Source organism: Protomyctophum bolini (genome assembly GCF_963924005.1).
Source record: "Protomyctophum bolini genome assembly, chromosome: 11".
Classification (NCBI taxonomy): Eukaryota; Metazoa; Chordata; class Actinopteri; order Myctophiformes; family Myctophidae; genus Protomyctophum; species Protomyctophum bolini.
Genome location: NC_137872.1, coordinates 29,146,756 through 29,161,191, shown reverse-complemented (window position 1 = coordinate 29,161,191; position 14,436 = coordinate 29,146,756). Strand labels below are relative to the sequence as shown.

At 42.3% G+C, this 14,436-nt stretch overlaps 1 protein-coding gene across 1 annotated transcript in view; it reads right to left on the bottom strand.

Annotated features, from left to right (window-relative positions):
- The window catches only part of LOC308323930 (SH3 and cysteine-rich domain-containing protein 2-like), a 16,598-nt gene extending 13,324 nt beyond the window's left edge, over positions 1-3,274 (bottom strand). Inside the window, exons 1-2 of the mRNA XM_080775798.1 lie at positions 2,932-3,274; positions 1,490-1,584 (exon numbers count right to left, since the gene is read on the bottom strand). Of these exons, the coding sequence (XP_080631924.1) occupies positions 1,490-1,584; positions 2,932-3,259 (423 nt within the window). The 5' untranslated portion in view covers positions 3,260-3,274. The remainder of the gene's footprint in view (positions 1-1,489; positions 1,585-2,931) is intronic.
- Positions 3,275-14,436: the final 11,162 nt, after the last annotated feature.

Below are 14,436 nucleotides of genomic sequence, written 5' to 3'. Positions count from 1 at the left end.
TTTGCCAATGGGTATGGCATATGGGGAAGTGGGCAGGTCCGTGTTGATCAGATGACTATAGAGATGGTGTATACCCATTTGTGTGATGTATGGATAAAATGTGTAGTAATATAAAGAAATGTATTTTGCAAACATTGGCCTCATGGTGGCGCTATAACAGGCCGTTCTGAAGAACTTGGGGCAGAGGTTAGTCATTGGCATCCAGGGAGTGTGTGTGCAGAGTTTGGCATCGGCTGGACCAACAGTGCCAGAGATTAACTGTACATGGACAGATGGACACACAGACGTACGGAGTGCAAAACATACTCTTCCCATGTCTTCGGCCTGGTGGAGACAGATAAGGGCATTATATACCTGACAAAATCGCTGGGCTGATTTGTTTATTTTTAGAACGCAGTGGGAATTATAATACGAAAGATATTTCCGTGACCCAGGGGTTAAAAAAAACCCATCATACTTTGATCAGTTTCTGACGAGCCCCACAGACAGTCTCGACCCCCCCCCCCCCCCCCCCCCCTGCATGCCATATTTTGCCCTGCAACAGTGCCGTGGGTGAACACAAGGATCAGACCAGGGTTTTAGATGGATAACCAGTATTTCAGTCTGGTCCCAGAGGATGCTGTTGTCCACTGATTAATGACTCTGTTTCAGTCATATCAGCACTCACCATTGTTCATGCACAATGTCCTTACTGTATCTGTGCTCTGTTGGCATTTTGCTGTTATTAATTGCAAGCCATGTGGCCATGACCTTTTTGAAGTACTGACTCAGGCCGTTCTTTTCTGCCCCTCACTGCAAAGACCAGCATTTCAAATCCTTCACGGTGCCTCTGGCTTGACGGGGCGCTTCAATGAACAGTAAACACAACTGGCCACCATGTTTGAGGTTACGAACTGGGAAGCCAGACGGGGAATGCAATATCTGCCGCTGCACTAGCAACTGCTACGGGTCAGGGCGCCTGTTCAGCAAGGAGAGAACATGGGTGGACGACGTGCTCCTCTGTATGAGCAACATACTCCTCACTGTCGCTGAAGTGGCCGGCATGGCCTGGCGACTTCATGTATATCGGAGGACACACATCCTCGTCTACACCCTCCTACATGACCACCAACCGTAGCAGTGATGGATTACACACGTAAGTGTGTAAAATTGAGAATTTACATAATAATGACTTAATTGGGAGAAAATGGAAAACGATTGTGTGGAAAAAAGGTACTGACTCAGACCTCGAGTTAGGAGTACAGAATTAGAAAGAAGACACTCACCATCTTTCATCAACAACACAAAACTGTGTCAATATTTGAATAGGGACAATAGACTATTCTTTCCTTCTACAGTATATACTTATTTTGTGTGTGTGTGTGTGTGTGTGTGTGTGTGTGTGTGTGTGTGTGTGTGTGTGTGTGCGCGCGCGCGCGTGTGTGTGCGTGCGTGCGCGCATGTGTGTGTTAGAGTGTGTGAGTGTGAGTATGTTGTAATCAACACACACCTTCCCCTGACACGGCTGCTGAGACAACTCTGAAGTGCACCATAGATGAGCAGCCATCTTGCAGGTCTTACAGCGTAGAGCTTGTTTTGAGTTGCCTGCAGAGAGAAGCATGTGAGTAGAGGGACACTACAAGAGTGATCAAATAGACACAGCAGTGAGGCAGAGAGTGCTAATAAACCATGGCCCCAGATTATATTAGCAGGTCCCTCTTCTGACGCAAGTCTGTTTCTTTTCTTCTTCTTCTTTTCCTCAGGTATAGTGAATTTAATCAAGTACTGCCCCAGTCTTATTAAGGTGCCAAACACCATCGATTTAAAGACGGTGACACTGCACAGACTGAACTGAATTTGTCTCTTGTTTTAGTAGAGACTCCTTTATACGCAGGCTACATCAACTACTATTTATTTTTATATATACATATTGTAACATGTAGCAGGGATGCCGGAAAGAAAAGGTCGTGGGGGTTCACACAACAAAAAGCATGCAACACACACAGTATGCAAAACAGAAGAGGAGTAGGACACAGAATGTAATCGACCACAGTGACAGAAAGTGGATTTAGCAGAGGAAGTGCGTAGCGTGGATTTGGAAGTGTAGATGACCTCCGTTCAAACAGCAAATCAGGAGCAACGGCATTCAACACCTGAGTCTCCAGAGCTGGCATCCTCTCACACCAGAAAACACCGGTCTGAAGGGAAATGCAATAAAACTTCCCATTGTTTCTGTTGTTCAGTGCTGATTGGATTTGCATGATTGCAAGATCTGGTACCGGCTGTGGCTGATATAGTAGTCTGAGTGACATATAACATAGCATGTGTCTTTAATCGTTTCCCCAGTGTGCATTATAGCAGAGGCTTCCTAAACCTTATCCTTCCTCTCAATAGAAGGAAATATCCATAGCCTCCCTGTGAGCGTGTAGATCGGCCAATTATGCTATTATTGAAAATGTTAAATTTTTATATTATAGGCCAGTCAATCTAAGCTATAAGGGGGTGTGACCCAAAAGAAATTGCAATAATTATCGTTCAAGGTTTTTTGTGATCCTCATGGGCATCCAAATAACATTAAAATTGTGGTCTATTAACAACCTATATAAGGCCAAATGTTCACATTTTCATTATGCTAGCATGTGACGTGTCAAACTAGGGGTTTTTCATGATTCTGAATCCATTGCAAGTTTAGTTTTGCACAAAAAACACTCGTTGGGCTAAAAACGACCTTAGCCGTTGAGCTCATCACATTTGTGCACATTTGAGCAAGTGGTTTGATTGACTGGCCTATGTCTCCAGCAGGCCGAAGGCAATGGATAGAGCATTTTTGGTTTTTGTTTTAATGAAAACCTGACTATAAAATGACGAATGAAGATGATGAAGGTGGTATAGGGCCTGCCATGCGGTAAACACAGAGGCTGGCACCAGGGAGTAGATTTGACGTTATCTTACCGACTATCATGTGCTTGCAGTGCTGACAGTTAGCGGGCTTGCGGAACACGTGCTCCTGGAAGCTGTGGTTTATCTGCGGCCGGGCCAGCTTGGCGCACGGCGAGGGGGAGTGGCTGAGGGACGGCGAGCGCGAGCAGAGAGAGGGGTTGGGGCTGAGCGACGGCGAAATGGATGGCGAGCACTCGCAGACGAGATCGAGAGGGGAGCCAGGCGGCGGCGAAGGTGGCGGAGGGTCAGTGATGAAGTCTGGTGGTGGAACAGCATCGCTGAAGGACCTCTGGAAGAAATTGTCCACGCTTTTACTGCGCATGATGGACTTGAAAGACATGGAGCGTTTCAGCCTCTGGAGCTATACACACACGCACACGCACACGCACACACACACACACACACACACACACACACACACACAAACACACACACACACACACACACAGGGACAGAAAGGACAGTGAGAAATATTGAGCGAATAGACATTGCATGGCACTATAGGGAACAATAAACATTATTCGCCCTCAGGAACCCACAGGCAATATACAAGGATCCATAAACACATCACTTTCGTATTTACCTGTAGACCTTCAGTACAGGATGACTCATGATATAATACAACATAATAGTATTATCCCACAAGAAAACAACACAATAAAGCATAACTACCTGAGCATTATTGCTTCTGATGGGAACAAGTCTGTAATTTTCAGTGTTGCCAGATGGGAAATGTTGAATTATCGTACCATGGAGGCGTAAAATTATTGTATATGAAAGAAAAGCCAAAAAAAGAGAAAACACATGTAACATGTAATTACAACAAAGAATTACGTATTTAGTGTAAGAATTTAGAAACAACATCGTTTGAGACATGGAAGCAGGCGACTTCCTGGACCTTACACAAAGAAAAGGCTGGACTGGAAAGACGCGACCGTTGCCTCTAAGTGCAGATCTAGCCTTATCGTACAAATACAATAATTATCATACATCTGGCAACACTGGACATTTTGCACAGTCATTTTTAACACAAAGGGGGTTTACACTGAGGACCATTGCATTGTCCATGTGTGCGTATATTTGGAATTGCCTCTGTGCCAGTGTTTGCTTGAGGGGTTTTAGTAATGAAAAGAAACACAACTGTTTACACAACTGTATCATATATCAGCTGCAGCCTATATCCTGAGGCCTCCTGATCTCAGCGATCTGATGAGAGCTGTGTGTCTGCATGACATCACCACACACACACACACACACACACACACACACACACACACACACACACACACACACACACACACACACACACACACACACACACACACACACACACACCACATGTAATAACATTGCATCTCACTGCAAGTTTGTGGTAAATAGTAACGTGACTACCCTTGCGTGTATCTTGTTAGATGTATTGACCAAGCTGTCCTGCCTGACTGATGGACCTCAAAGGCATCACATTGGGCCCCCGTCGCTTTGTGCTGTATTATCCATCTAGCCATTGATTGGCTGGATGAACACGCCCCCTGAGAGCAGCCCGTGGTTGTGGAAATACAGTAGATGATAGTATTTTTCCGTGTGTGTGTGGGCTATTTGTTACCCTGACAATGCAGTGACAGGTGAAGAGGACCAGTGTATTCTTTGCGGGGCGTGGCACTGTTGCTTGGGAAGAATACAAACGGGGATCAGAGGAGGAGACCGACAGGGGGACAGATAATCAGTACACCACAGACACTCCCCGAGTGCACAATCTGTCTGCCAGCCTGTCGTTCAGTTCAGTTCAGGCTGGGTTTTAATCACTTTATCCGCAGCCGCCGTTTACGACACTGTGTCCCAGGGAATAAGAGATTAAAACAGTTTCTCTAAGTGTTTTACTGCATGCGTATTGTGTGTGTGTGTGTGTGTGTGTGTGTGTGTGTGTGTGTGTGTGTGTGTGTGTGTGTGTGTGTGTGTGTGTGTGTGTGTGTGTGTGTGTGTGTGTGTGTGTGTGTGTGCGTGCGTGCGTGTGTGCGTCTGTGAGAGTGTGTGAGAGTAACCCTACATACTTATATTGTAGGGATGCACCGATGTATCAGCCACATATGGGTATCGGCTGATATTTGCCCTTAACTGTCAATATCGGTATATCGGCAAATAAAACTGACATTAAACGATGGCAGTAGCCAATATTTGTTGATAAGCATAAATTTTTTGTTGGCTGTTGGTGTGTTGGTTATCTGCAGCCTACCAAGCTGTAGATTTATTTCTTGTATTGAAGATGTATTTGTTTCCCTGGCACAAAAGGGGTAATTAAAAACAACAAAAACAAAATAAACATATATTGGTATCAGTATCAGTTATCGGCTAAATTGTTATTTTCGGTATCGGCCAAGAATTTCCATATCGTTGCATCCCTTTTATATTGTTAATATCAATATCATATCAGCTACACAGTTTTTTTAAGTGACTATTTTTCATGGGAGCCATGAGCTGGAGGCCACTCTGCCTTTTTTAATCATGTTTTGATTGATTGACTCAATACTTTATTAACATTTTGCAAAGCATACAGAGGTACAGTTCTAGAAAAGGATAACACAAAAAGCCCAGAGGTCTTGTTTCCATTGTGGTCCTGCGGTGTTGGCCTGTCAGCAAAGTAACGCCACGCTGCTCCGACACTTACGTGAAGCCTCACGGAGCCTTGCTCTGAGCTCTCTCAATCAGAGGAAATGAGAGCTGGCTTAGCATCTCGCACTACACAGGAACACATGTCTCAATTAAAGCTAATCTAATCGTCTGTCTCTGTATGCAAGCTTGAAGGGAATTCTTTGGTCAGTTTTTATATGAACTGATTTGAGCATGCTTGTAAGGCAAGGGCAAAAATGAAACGCATTTGATTCCAATAAACTGTGTAATTAATCATACTTATCTCTTTGTAACAATCAACCCCACCCAAGGCTAGCAAAGACAGTATCTTTTTAATTAAATAAGTCACGCCACCTTTTGAAATTACTTTCTGTTTTTTATTGTTACTATGATTATTATGACGATTGTTTTGCTGATCCATTTGTTTTTAGTTGTTCATGTTATAACCAAGATGTGTTATGCAAATGTTCTATAATAAGTGTATTTATCCACTGACAGTTGCTGTGTTGTGTCATCTTTGCGACAGGAATGAGTTTCTAATGGTGTAACTCGACAGTCTCGACTGCAATTTAACGATAATATCTGTCTGTGATGCTGCTATACAACAGTCAGACATGCCAGGGGAAAGTATTAACCCCATGGCTTGTAACGGCCCCCGGGATGGTGAAACTTTTATTGTGAAGGGGTTCCTGCCATATTGGGTCTTACAGACCTTCATTTGACTAGTTTCCTGTTCAAACTTCAGGAGGACATAAATGGGCACTGAGTAGGTTGATCAAGTTCACCTGTTGTGCTGCCGACGACCAGCATGGTGCTGCAGATAGCAGGAGTAGACAATAAAATGGCCTCAGTGGTAGAGGAGCGGAAACGGCATCACTATGGGACCAGTACACAAATTGTGTTTAAGGAATGTTTGGTCAAGGCTTCTGGAAAGGAAGGCCTATAAGGAAAAGACTCACAGCCAAACTTTATGAAACAAATGGACGCCATGCAATGAAGCACACGCCACTTTAGCACCCAGCTGGAAAGTGGACAAGGTGAATCTCTTTTTATTATTATTGTTGTGGTTTTCTTATTGCATTTTGATATGGTAGTTTTAAGCTATACTGTATGTATGGATTGTATGGGATATGTAATTATGGTTTATTGTAACTTGTTATGCTGATATTGGATATTGGATGATGGATAGATGTTATGTTATATTTGTCTGATTTATGATGCATTTTTTGGCAGTTCTACGTTGATTACAAATAAAGCAACTTCAGTCTTCAACCTTTCATGGCCAGCTGGGTCCGCTACATGGCTTATGTGACAATATAATTATGTGGCTTATTATATTATATTATATTATGTGGCTTATGACAATACCATTTAAACAATCTGACAATAATATGATAGAAACAATGCAAAAGCAAACATACTGTACATGCATACTGTAGATTCATGATTGTACCTGATATTTAAGGTACAGACTGTGGCTTTTAGGTGACCCCTAAAAAAGATATTAACCTTAGTGCCTCGGGCATGCCCTTCTCTCAACACATTATTTGCAGACATCGCAGAACATTGGACTGACTTACGTCACCTCTGTCAATATGTCCCCAACACCAATCACACCACTGCATACCCTGGATTCACAACCTGTCTCTGGGAAACCTTAGATGCCCATATTTCAAACCTTATCGATCCATATAACAACCACCATACATTCTCTGTCCGAAATCAATACTTTATTGAGACATATGTCAAAGAAGCATCTTTCTTGTCACTGGAATGCATGGCTCTTCAACAGAGAAATAATTGAAGCCAGAGAAAAAGATTTTGCCCTGTGGGGTTTGAAAGGATTTACCAACAAAGGCCTATTGATGTACTTACAGTGACTTACCGTGAAGGAGCACATCAATAAACCAAAAAAAGAATTATAAAGCCCTGCTAGCTACTCCCACTCTGATTAAAGTGGTGTGGATTGACCTATATATTACAACCCCCATACTACTGTACATGTGGGGCTAAAAATGAAAACAAAAGAAGCCAAATTTAAAATAATTAAATCCCAAAGGATTATCACATTGCAAACAACAGCTTTCAACAACAATGCAAGTTTCTCACGTGTGTTTCAACAAGTTACAATATCCATCATGAGAATTCAAACTACTACTAGACACTATCAGGGGCGGCCTTAGGAATCTGGAGGCCCGTTTCAAGACCAAATATGAGGCCCCCATATACCTATGACATAATTATTTTGTTGATACAGCCGTATATTGATACGAATAGTTTGAGTTCAATATCACACGCAGCGTCCCTTCACAATGAAAGTGTCTCCCCTTTACCTCCCAATGCTTACGCATGTTTCATGATAAATGCTTTTTATGTGATGCATTCCCATGCTTTTTTGTTCTTGCTTAATGTAAATCACTCTGGATTAAGAGCGTCTGCTAAATGGCTAAATTGTAAATTGCTACAGCGTTCCCTAACACTGAGCTGTGTTGTATTTTGAGGCTGTGTGTGTGTGTGTGTGTGTGTGTGTGTGTGTGTGTGTGTGTGTGTGTGTGTGTGCTCAAGCTGACTGGCTGAGCACGGAATGTGATGTACTGTATGGTGATAACAGTGCCGCTCACGTCACGCGGGTGTGATATTTTTCTCCATATCGCTGTGTGAGAGACAGTCCACTGAGCAACTCAAAGTGAGGCTGAATGACAAGCATTTTGCATTCTGGCTCTTTGAGGGGAGCTAGATAGATCTTTTGTGGGCAGATTGTAAGTGTTCATTGCCTCTATCCTTTTTATCCTCCATTTGATCATTTCTGTCCCCACTTTTGCTAACATAATGTCAGACTGACCTACTGTACCTACTGGAGAAGATTATTGCCATGGGTTGATCATCAACTTTCTTTTCCTTCAGGGTACCCGTCTTCAACCAAGGGTAAATTCTACATTGACTCAAAAATCTAAATGAATTAAGCTGTCAATTGTTAGGAAAAGCTATTACAAACAGTCACAATTAAATTAATGATAGTTCGCTGTCCTCAGTCGTGCACCCACTGTGACCTTACCCGTCAACCTCAGCATGACAATTGAATCATTCACTAATCACCCCCGACCACAATTCACACGACACCAAGCAGAACAGGTCAGCTATCAAATGTGTCAATCTAGCGGATTCAAATGTTATCAACCCATATCAACCAGTAGGTTAATTATCAAGACCATGAAATGGAGGCTCTACTGGAGTGGAGACATTGTTGCTGTGTTGCCCAACCCAAACCCTAACCGTAGTCTTAATCGGCCACGTAAGTAAACATAAAGCGAAGTTGTTGTATACTGCACTTTCACAATGTTTTCGCTTCTGTGGCAGTAATTTCACTCCCGCGTTTCCTAATCGCAGGCAGGCAGTAGAGCCTACTGGCTCCATTGCATCGTCTTGATAAGTAACTAACCTACTGATGATTATGGCATGGGTTGATAGCATTCAAAGTGGTTGGTCAATCACAGACAGCGATGGACACCAATGGTATTGACCATATTCACAAAGGCCCTCATTTATCATTTGAGTGTAAAATCTGCCCCAAATTCGAGTGAAGGTCCCGTCCTCCCGACCCCCGAAAATGATCTTTTATCTGAACTGTCTAAGCCCCTTGCGCCTATAGCCTGCTACAATTGCAAATTAGCAAGCTGTATGCTTGTCAATTGTCATTGTCACTTGGAAATAAAGGCGTGCAGTCCATTTATGCCTTTTTTTTAAAATAATATCACAGTGATTATATAGGCATCTGATGTCATGCCGCATGCGCTACCAAATCATCTCACAAGTGCGCTCGCATAACAAGGCCAGTAAAGCACTGTTTGATTAAGCACAAACTAATACATTTTTTTTTATTTTTTTTTTATATATATATTTTTTATCCCACGATTTTGTAACCCATTTGTCAATCATCTAATGTGATCCTGGGCTCTACACACCCTCCACCAACCTAGTCCCCATATGTGGGGGACAAGGAGAGAGCAACGGACTTGAACTCATGCTTCCTTCATGCCTGAGTGTCCAAGTTGCTCCTTTACACCTGACAGGGGGGAGTTTCCCTGGTTGGACGTAGCGTGTGGAAGGAACACGTTACATTGTAAACTAATACATTGTAAACATGTTATATTGTTTTTAATTGCGCGATTTTTATTACTTGTAAAAGTTGGAAATCTCTCTTTTTCTTTGTCTTTTTTTTTTACATGTATAGTACATACAGTTTTATATTAACATTTTAGGAGTGAAAACATATGTTTAGATGCCTGTGACAGCATGTCAGCAGTTCAGACAATGCTGCTCCGCTTGTGTACGACAGAAAAACAGCCGAGGACAAAGCGTACGACAGCTCCAGACCAGACGTGATTTTTGTCCATTCACAAGTTCAATTTCAAGCTTTGTCGGAAATGGTAAATGCGTGTACCCATATTTTGGCGTACGCACGGTTGATAAATTAGGGCCAAAGTGACTTTTTCTCTTACTCACTTCATACTTGAGCATGACCAGAGCAAAAAGGCTGAAGTATGGTAGCATATGGTCCATATTGCGTCGAATTGGTCACACCACCATGTGGTTGCCAATCCATCATGCCTTGTGACATCACATCATGATCATGGAGACCCTTAGATCTGGATCTGACCTCATGACATCACGTGATATCATGGAGACCCTTAGATATCCATATAGTCACGCCTCCTGACCTCATGCGTCATGACACGTCACGTCACCATATATGGCCATCTCCATATATGAAGATCATGACACTGACAGATCAGTACATTTTAAATGCGTAATATTCATATACAACTACGTACATTAGAGGAATGCTCACACATATGTACTGCACATCCCTACTGCACACATCAATAAATGGAATGTCCGCAAAAAGTATTTTGCCACTAAAAGGTGCAGTATAATAGAAATGTGTTGATTAAAAAACATCATCAGTCTGCCTTCCATACAACTATCATAAATACACTTCTCCTTTTTGAGCATTATACAAACGTCATTGTAATTTGCGTCAATAAATATTATTTTGCTGTGTTCTTGCCACCCATGTCATGTCACAGCTCACACCCCTGTGGATATGCAGCGAAAGTGTCACATTAATACGCACCACAGCAGCAAAGGTGTTAAATCAATTAATTAAGCCTTTGGTCATCTTCAGCCTGTCCGTCTGCTATTCATGATTCAAAATATACCTTCTAAATAGAAGGAAATATATTTAGAATGGCTTGAAATATTTTTGTGAAGAACATCCACAGTTGCACTATGGGCAATAGGGGGAATCATTGCTCTATCTTTTCCCCATGTCCCTGTTATCTAACGTGATGACACAGATAAGTGAGACATAATAGAGCGTGCACGCGTGTGTGTCTCAACACGTCTTAAAGGACGACTTTACCCATTTTCAACCTTTCTTTATATAATTTGTCCTCACTAATGCTCATTATAATATAGTACCTTTTGTCTACTCCTGTACTGTATGTGACTATGCGTCTCAGAGCAGGGTTGCCCTGTTCAGAAACAGAAACCTATGGGAATCAAAGCCATTGTTCTCGCATCAATAGAAATAAAAAATGTGAAATAAGAAGTAGGTAGGAGTAGGATTTTTTTATACCATTTTATCATGAGTGAGGACCAGCCTCCTAAATCTTTCATGAGCTTATTTCTTTCAGATATACAACCTGCGTACTTTCCTCAGGGAATAAGAAGCGTGAGTGATAGAGCAGCAATGGGTGCAGTGAGTGCACACTGTTGGCTTGTGCCTGCAGGCGAACCACAGTGAGACTTGGTGCTGTCGCTGAGTGCCAGTGGCAACAATCAAGATGCCTGCACACCTTCCCACTTCACTCTCTGGCAGAATTTCCCACTATTTGATGTTTTTGATATCCATCTCTTTAGAGAGTCATTACTGGCAGATTTCAAGATTTTTTATCAGTGAGTCTTCCTCCTTCCTCCTTGCCATCCTTATCCAAGGAACATCTCTTGGACACATGGTGGGGCTCTAGTCCCTGCAGCTCCTTATCTTTTGAAGCAGGGTTAATTAAAATGTTTTGCAATAGATTTGCACAGATAGGTTAAGATGTCGATAGAAATAGAATGATTTGTTTGAGGTGTATGCGGAAGAGCTAGGACTATCTAGACTAAAACCCAGGTCTAGACTTGAGACTTGTGTTCACATTAATTGCAGTGTGGTCCTAATTGATTTTTGAATGGACTTCTATGGGCAGATATTCCCACTTAAAGGGACACAGTTTTGCAAAAAAAAAAAAAAAAGACGTTTAGAAGATTTAGAGGCCTTCCACACGAGAATGGCTCAGGCTGTTCTCCACACGTCTACATTGCGGTTATGTTAATTATGTATGCTGTATACACGAGACCACTGTAGTACACCTGGCCGGCCTGTAGATGGCTACCCCCCCCCCCCCCCCCCCTTACACTTTAGCAAAATATCATGTCTGATGAGAATGTACTGCTCTGGACTGTACAAGCACCGCGGAGTCTGTCTCACTCACACTCTCTCCAACAGACATCCTCAGCCACATTCCAAAAGTGGCAGCACCTGTCACTCATTAGTAGGCTAATCACTCTGTGAGTACGTTCCTTTTCTCCACAACAGACTTTTGTTGCTTTTCCCTGTGTGCGTCACTCAGCAATAAGGTGAAACAGAACACAAAGATGAGTAGCCTATTTATTTTTTAACACGCAGCACCCCTCTCCCTCTCTCTCTCGTGTGCGCACTGCTACGCAATGTCTGTGACTGTGAGACTGTGACACAGACGCGGTCAATGACAATAATATATAGCATAAATAATAGGCCAAATATAACACTTTCCCTCTATCTGTGACTGTGATCAGCTCCTCACACACATAACTCCTAGAAGATCATCCGTTTTTTTCCCTTGTCTTTCCAGATTGGTAATCACCATAATTTATATCTGTTCTCCAAAAATAGCTCCTCTACAAGCTCATGCATGCAGGCTGCAGATCAGCTATTTTTGGAGAAGAGATTTGTAGACATTATGTGCAAATATAAAATAGAACACTTTCCTGGGGGTCTTTATGTGAGTAATATGTGGTTTTAGATATTTTAGATTTTAGCAGTGAGCCCATACAGTGTCCATGACATCAGAGACACTGTATGGGCTCACTGCTAAAATCTAAAATACTTACACTTACTTCCTGGACTACAATTCCCATAATGCTTTGGTGCACTGCTCCTGCTTGTGGATAGGGGGAGGGCTGTACTGAGACAACATGTAGTCCAGGAAGTAAGTGAGTCCAGTGTCCATGACATCAGAGACACTCGGCTCACTGCTAAAATCTAAAATATCTAAAACCACATATTACACACATAAAGACCCCCAGGAATTACATTTCTAATGTAATTCATTTAGAAATTACATTTCTAATGTAATTCATTTAGAAATTACATTTCTAAATGTAATTTAACATATATCTTTTTGCTAAAAGAGTGAAGTATCCCTTTAAATTCTAGGTATCCAATAGAGCTCGAATTATGCAGCAATTAAAGACATTAAGCTTTTTAATGGAACGGAACGGAAGCCAATCAATGTTGGTAGGGGCTGAACGGTGAGGGAGTCAAATCAATATGACACAGAGCTAAGCAGTGCAACACCACCTCAGTCTATTGGGAGAGCAGAGACTGAGATAACAACGAGAAACTGAGTTGGTGACTAACCACTTAAGCCCTACTACTGTATGGTTGTCCCAAGAGTCTGCATTCCCCCGTCCCCCCCGTCACCCTGCACCTTTACAATTAGCAGACAATAGCGTTGAATTGAGTATGTGAGGACACCAACGGAAACAAGCCGAAAGGTCTGTAGGCCTACAAGCAGAACTTGTACTGTCCTTGCAAACTTTTATTTTATAAACTATTCAACCAAACAAAATAAGCCGATCTACATACAAGCTTTGTCCTAATGAATCATCCGTTTACTAAGAAAGTAAGAAGGCATTGAGAAAAGATTTTAATTTTTGCTTTCCATTGTGTATGACCTTAAGAATGGCTCTATCCTTAAAAGTCTTTCATATGAACAACTGTGTGGCTGAGAAAGAACTTTACAACATTTTATGTAAAAGGCCTTGGATATTGTGCGCGCCGCACCATGTCCAGAACTTTTCAGTGGAATTGTGTTGCCGGGGAACTGATTTGGTCCAAGTTTGTCAGCTACAGATATTTACAAATATTGCACAAGGAAATGAAATTGGACCCATTTAAAGAATGATTATGTTGTCAAGTGTGAAAATGTCTATGACAACTGATATTTTGCCAGAACTCTCTCATCAGACGTGTGTGTGTGTGTGTGTGTGTGTGTGTGTGTGTGTGTGTGTGTGTGTGTGTGTGTGTGTGTGTGTGTGTGTGTGTGTGCGCGTGTGTGTACGTGCGCGTGTACGTGTGCACAAGAGTGCACCCTTCAGTCCAGACTGTCACTTAGGGGCTTTGTCCACAGAAAGTGTTTTTGAGCGGAAGAACACTTTGAATATCATCTCCAGAGTGCTTCTTAATAAGCACAAGGAGCTTGATCGTTGGTGTAACACAAATGGTGTATAGCTGAAATATAATGGTAAACATGGACTTCTTAGGTTATGATGATAACAGCTAGGTCATAAATGACGGGGTTGTTATCAGCCATAGCCAGGAGCATCAAGCTCCTGTTTGTTGATCTCCCGCACAGGGAAAGGAAAGGGATTGGGCTCTTCTCCAAAACTATTTTTGACTTGTAATCTCTCTGCAGGATGCAGAGGGTGGTAAAAGGTGAAGCCAATCTACAAGCTCACATGTCGGATTGCAACGTGTTGTGAGCTTGTAGATCAGCTATTTTTGTCTTGTTCACCCCAGAATAGGGA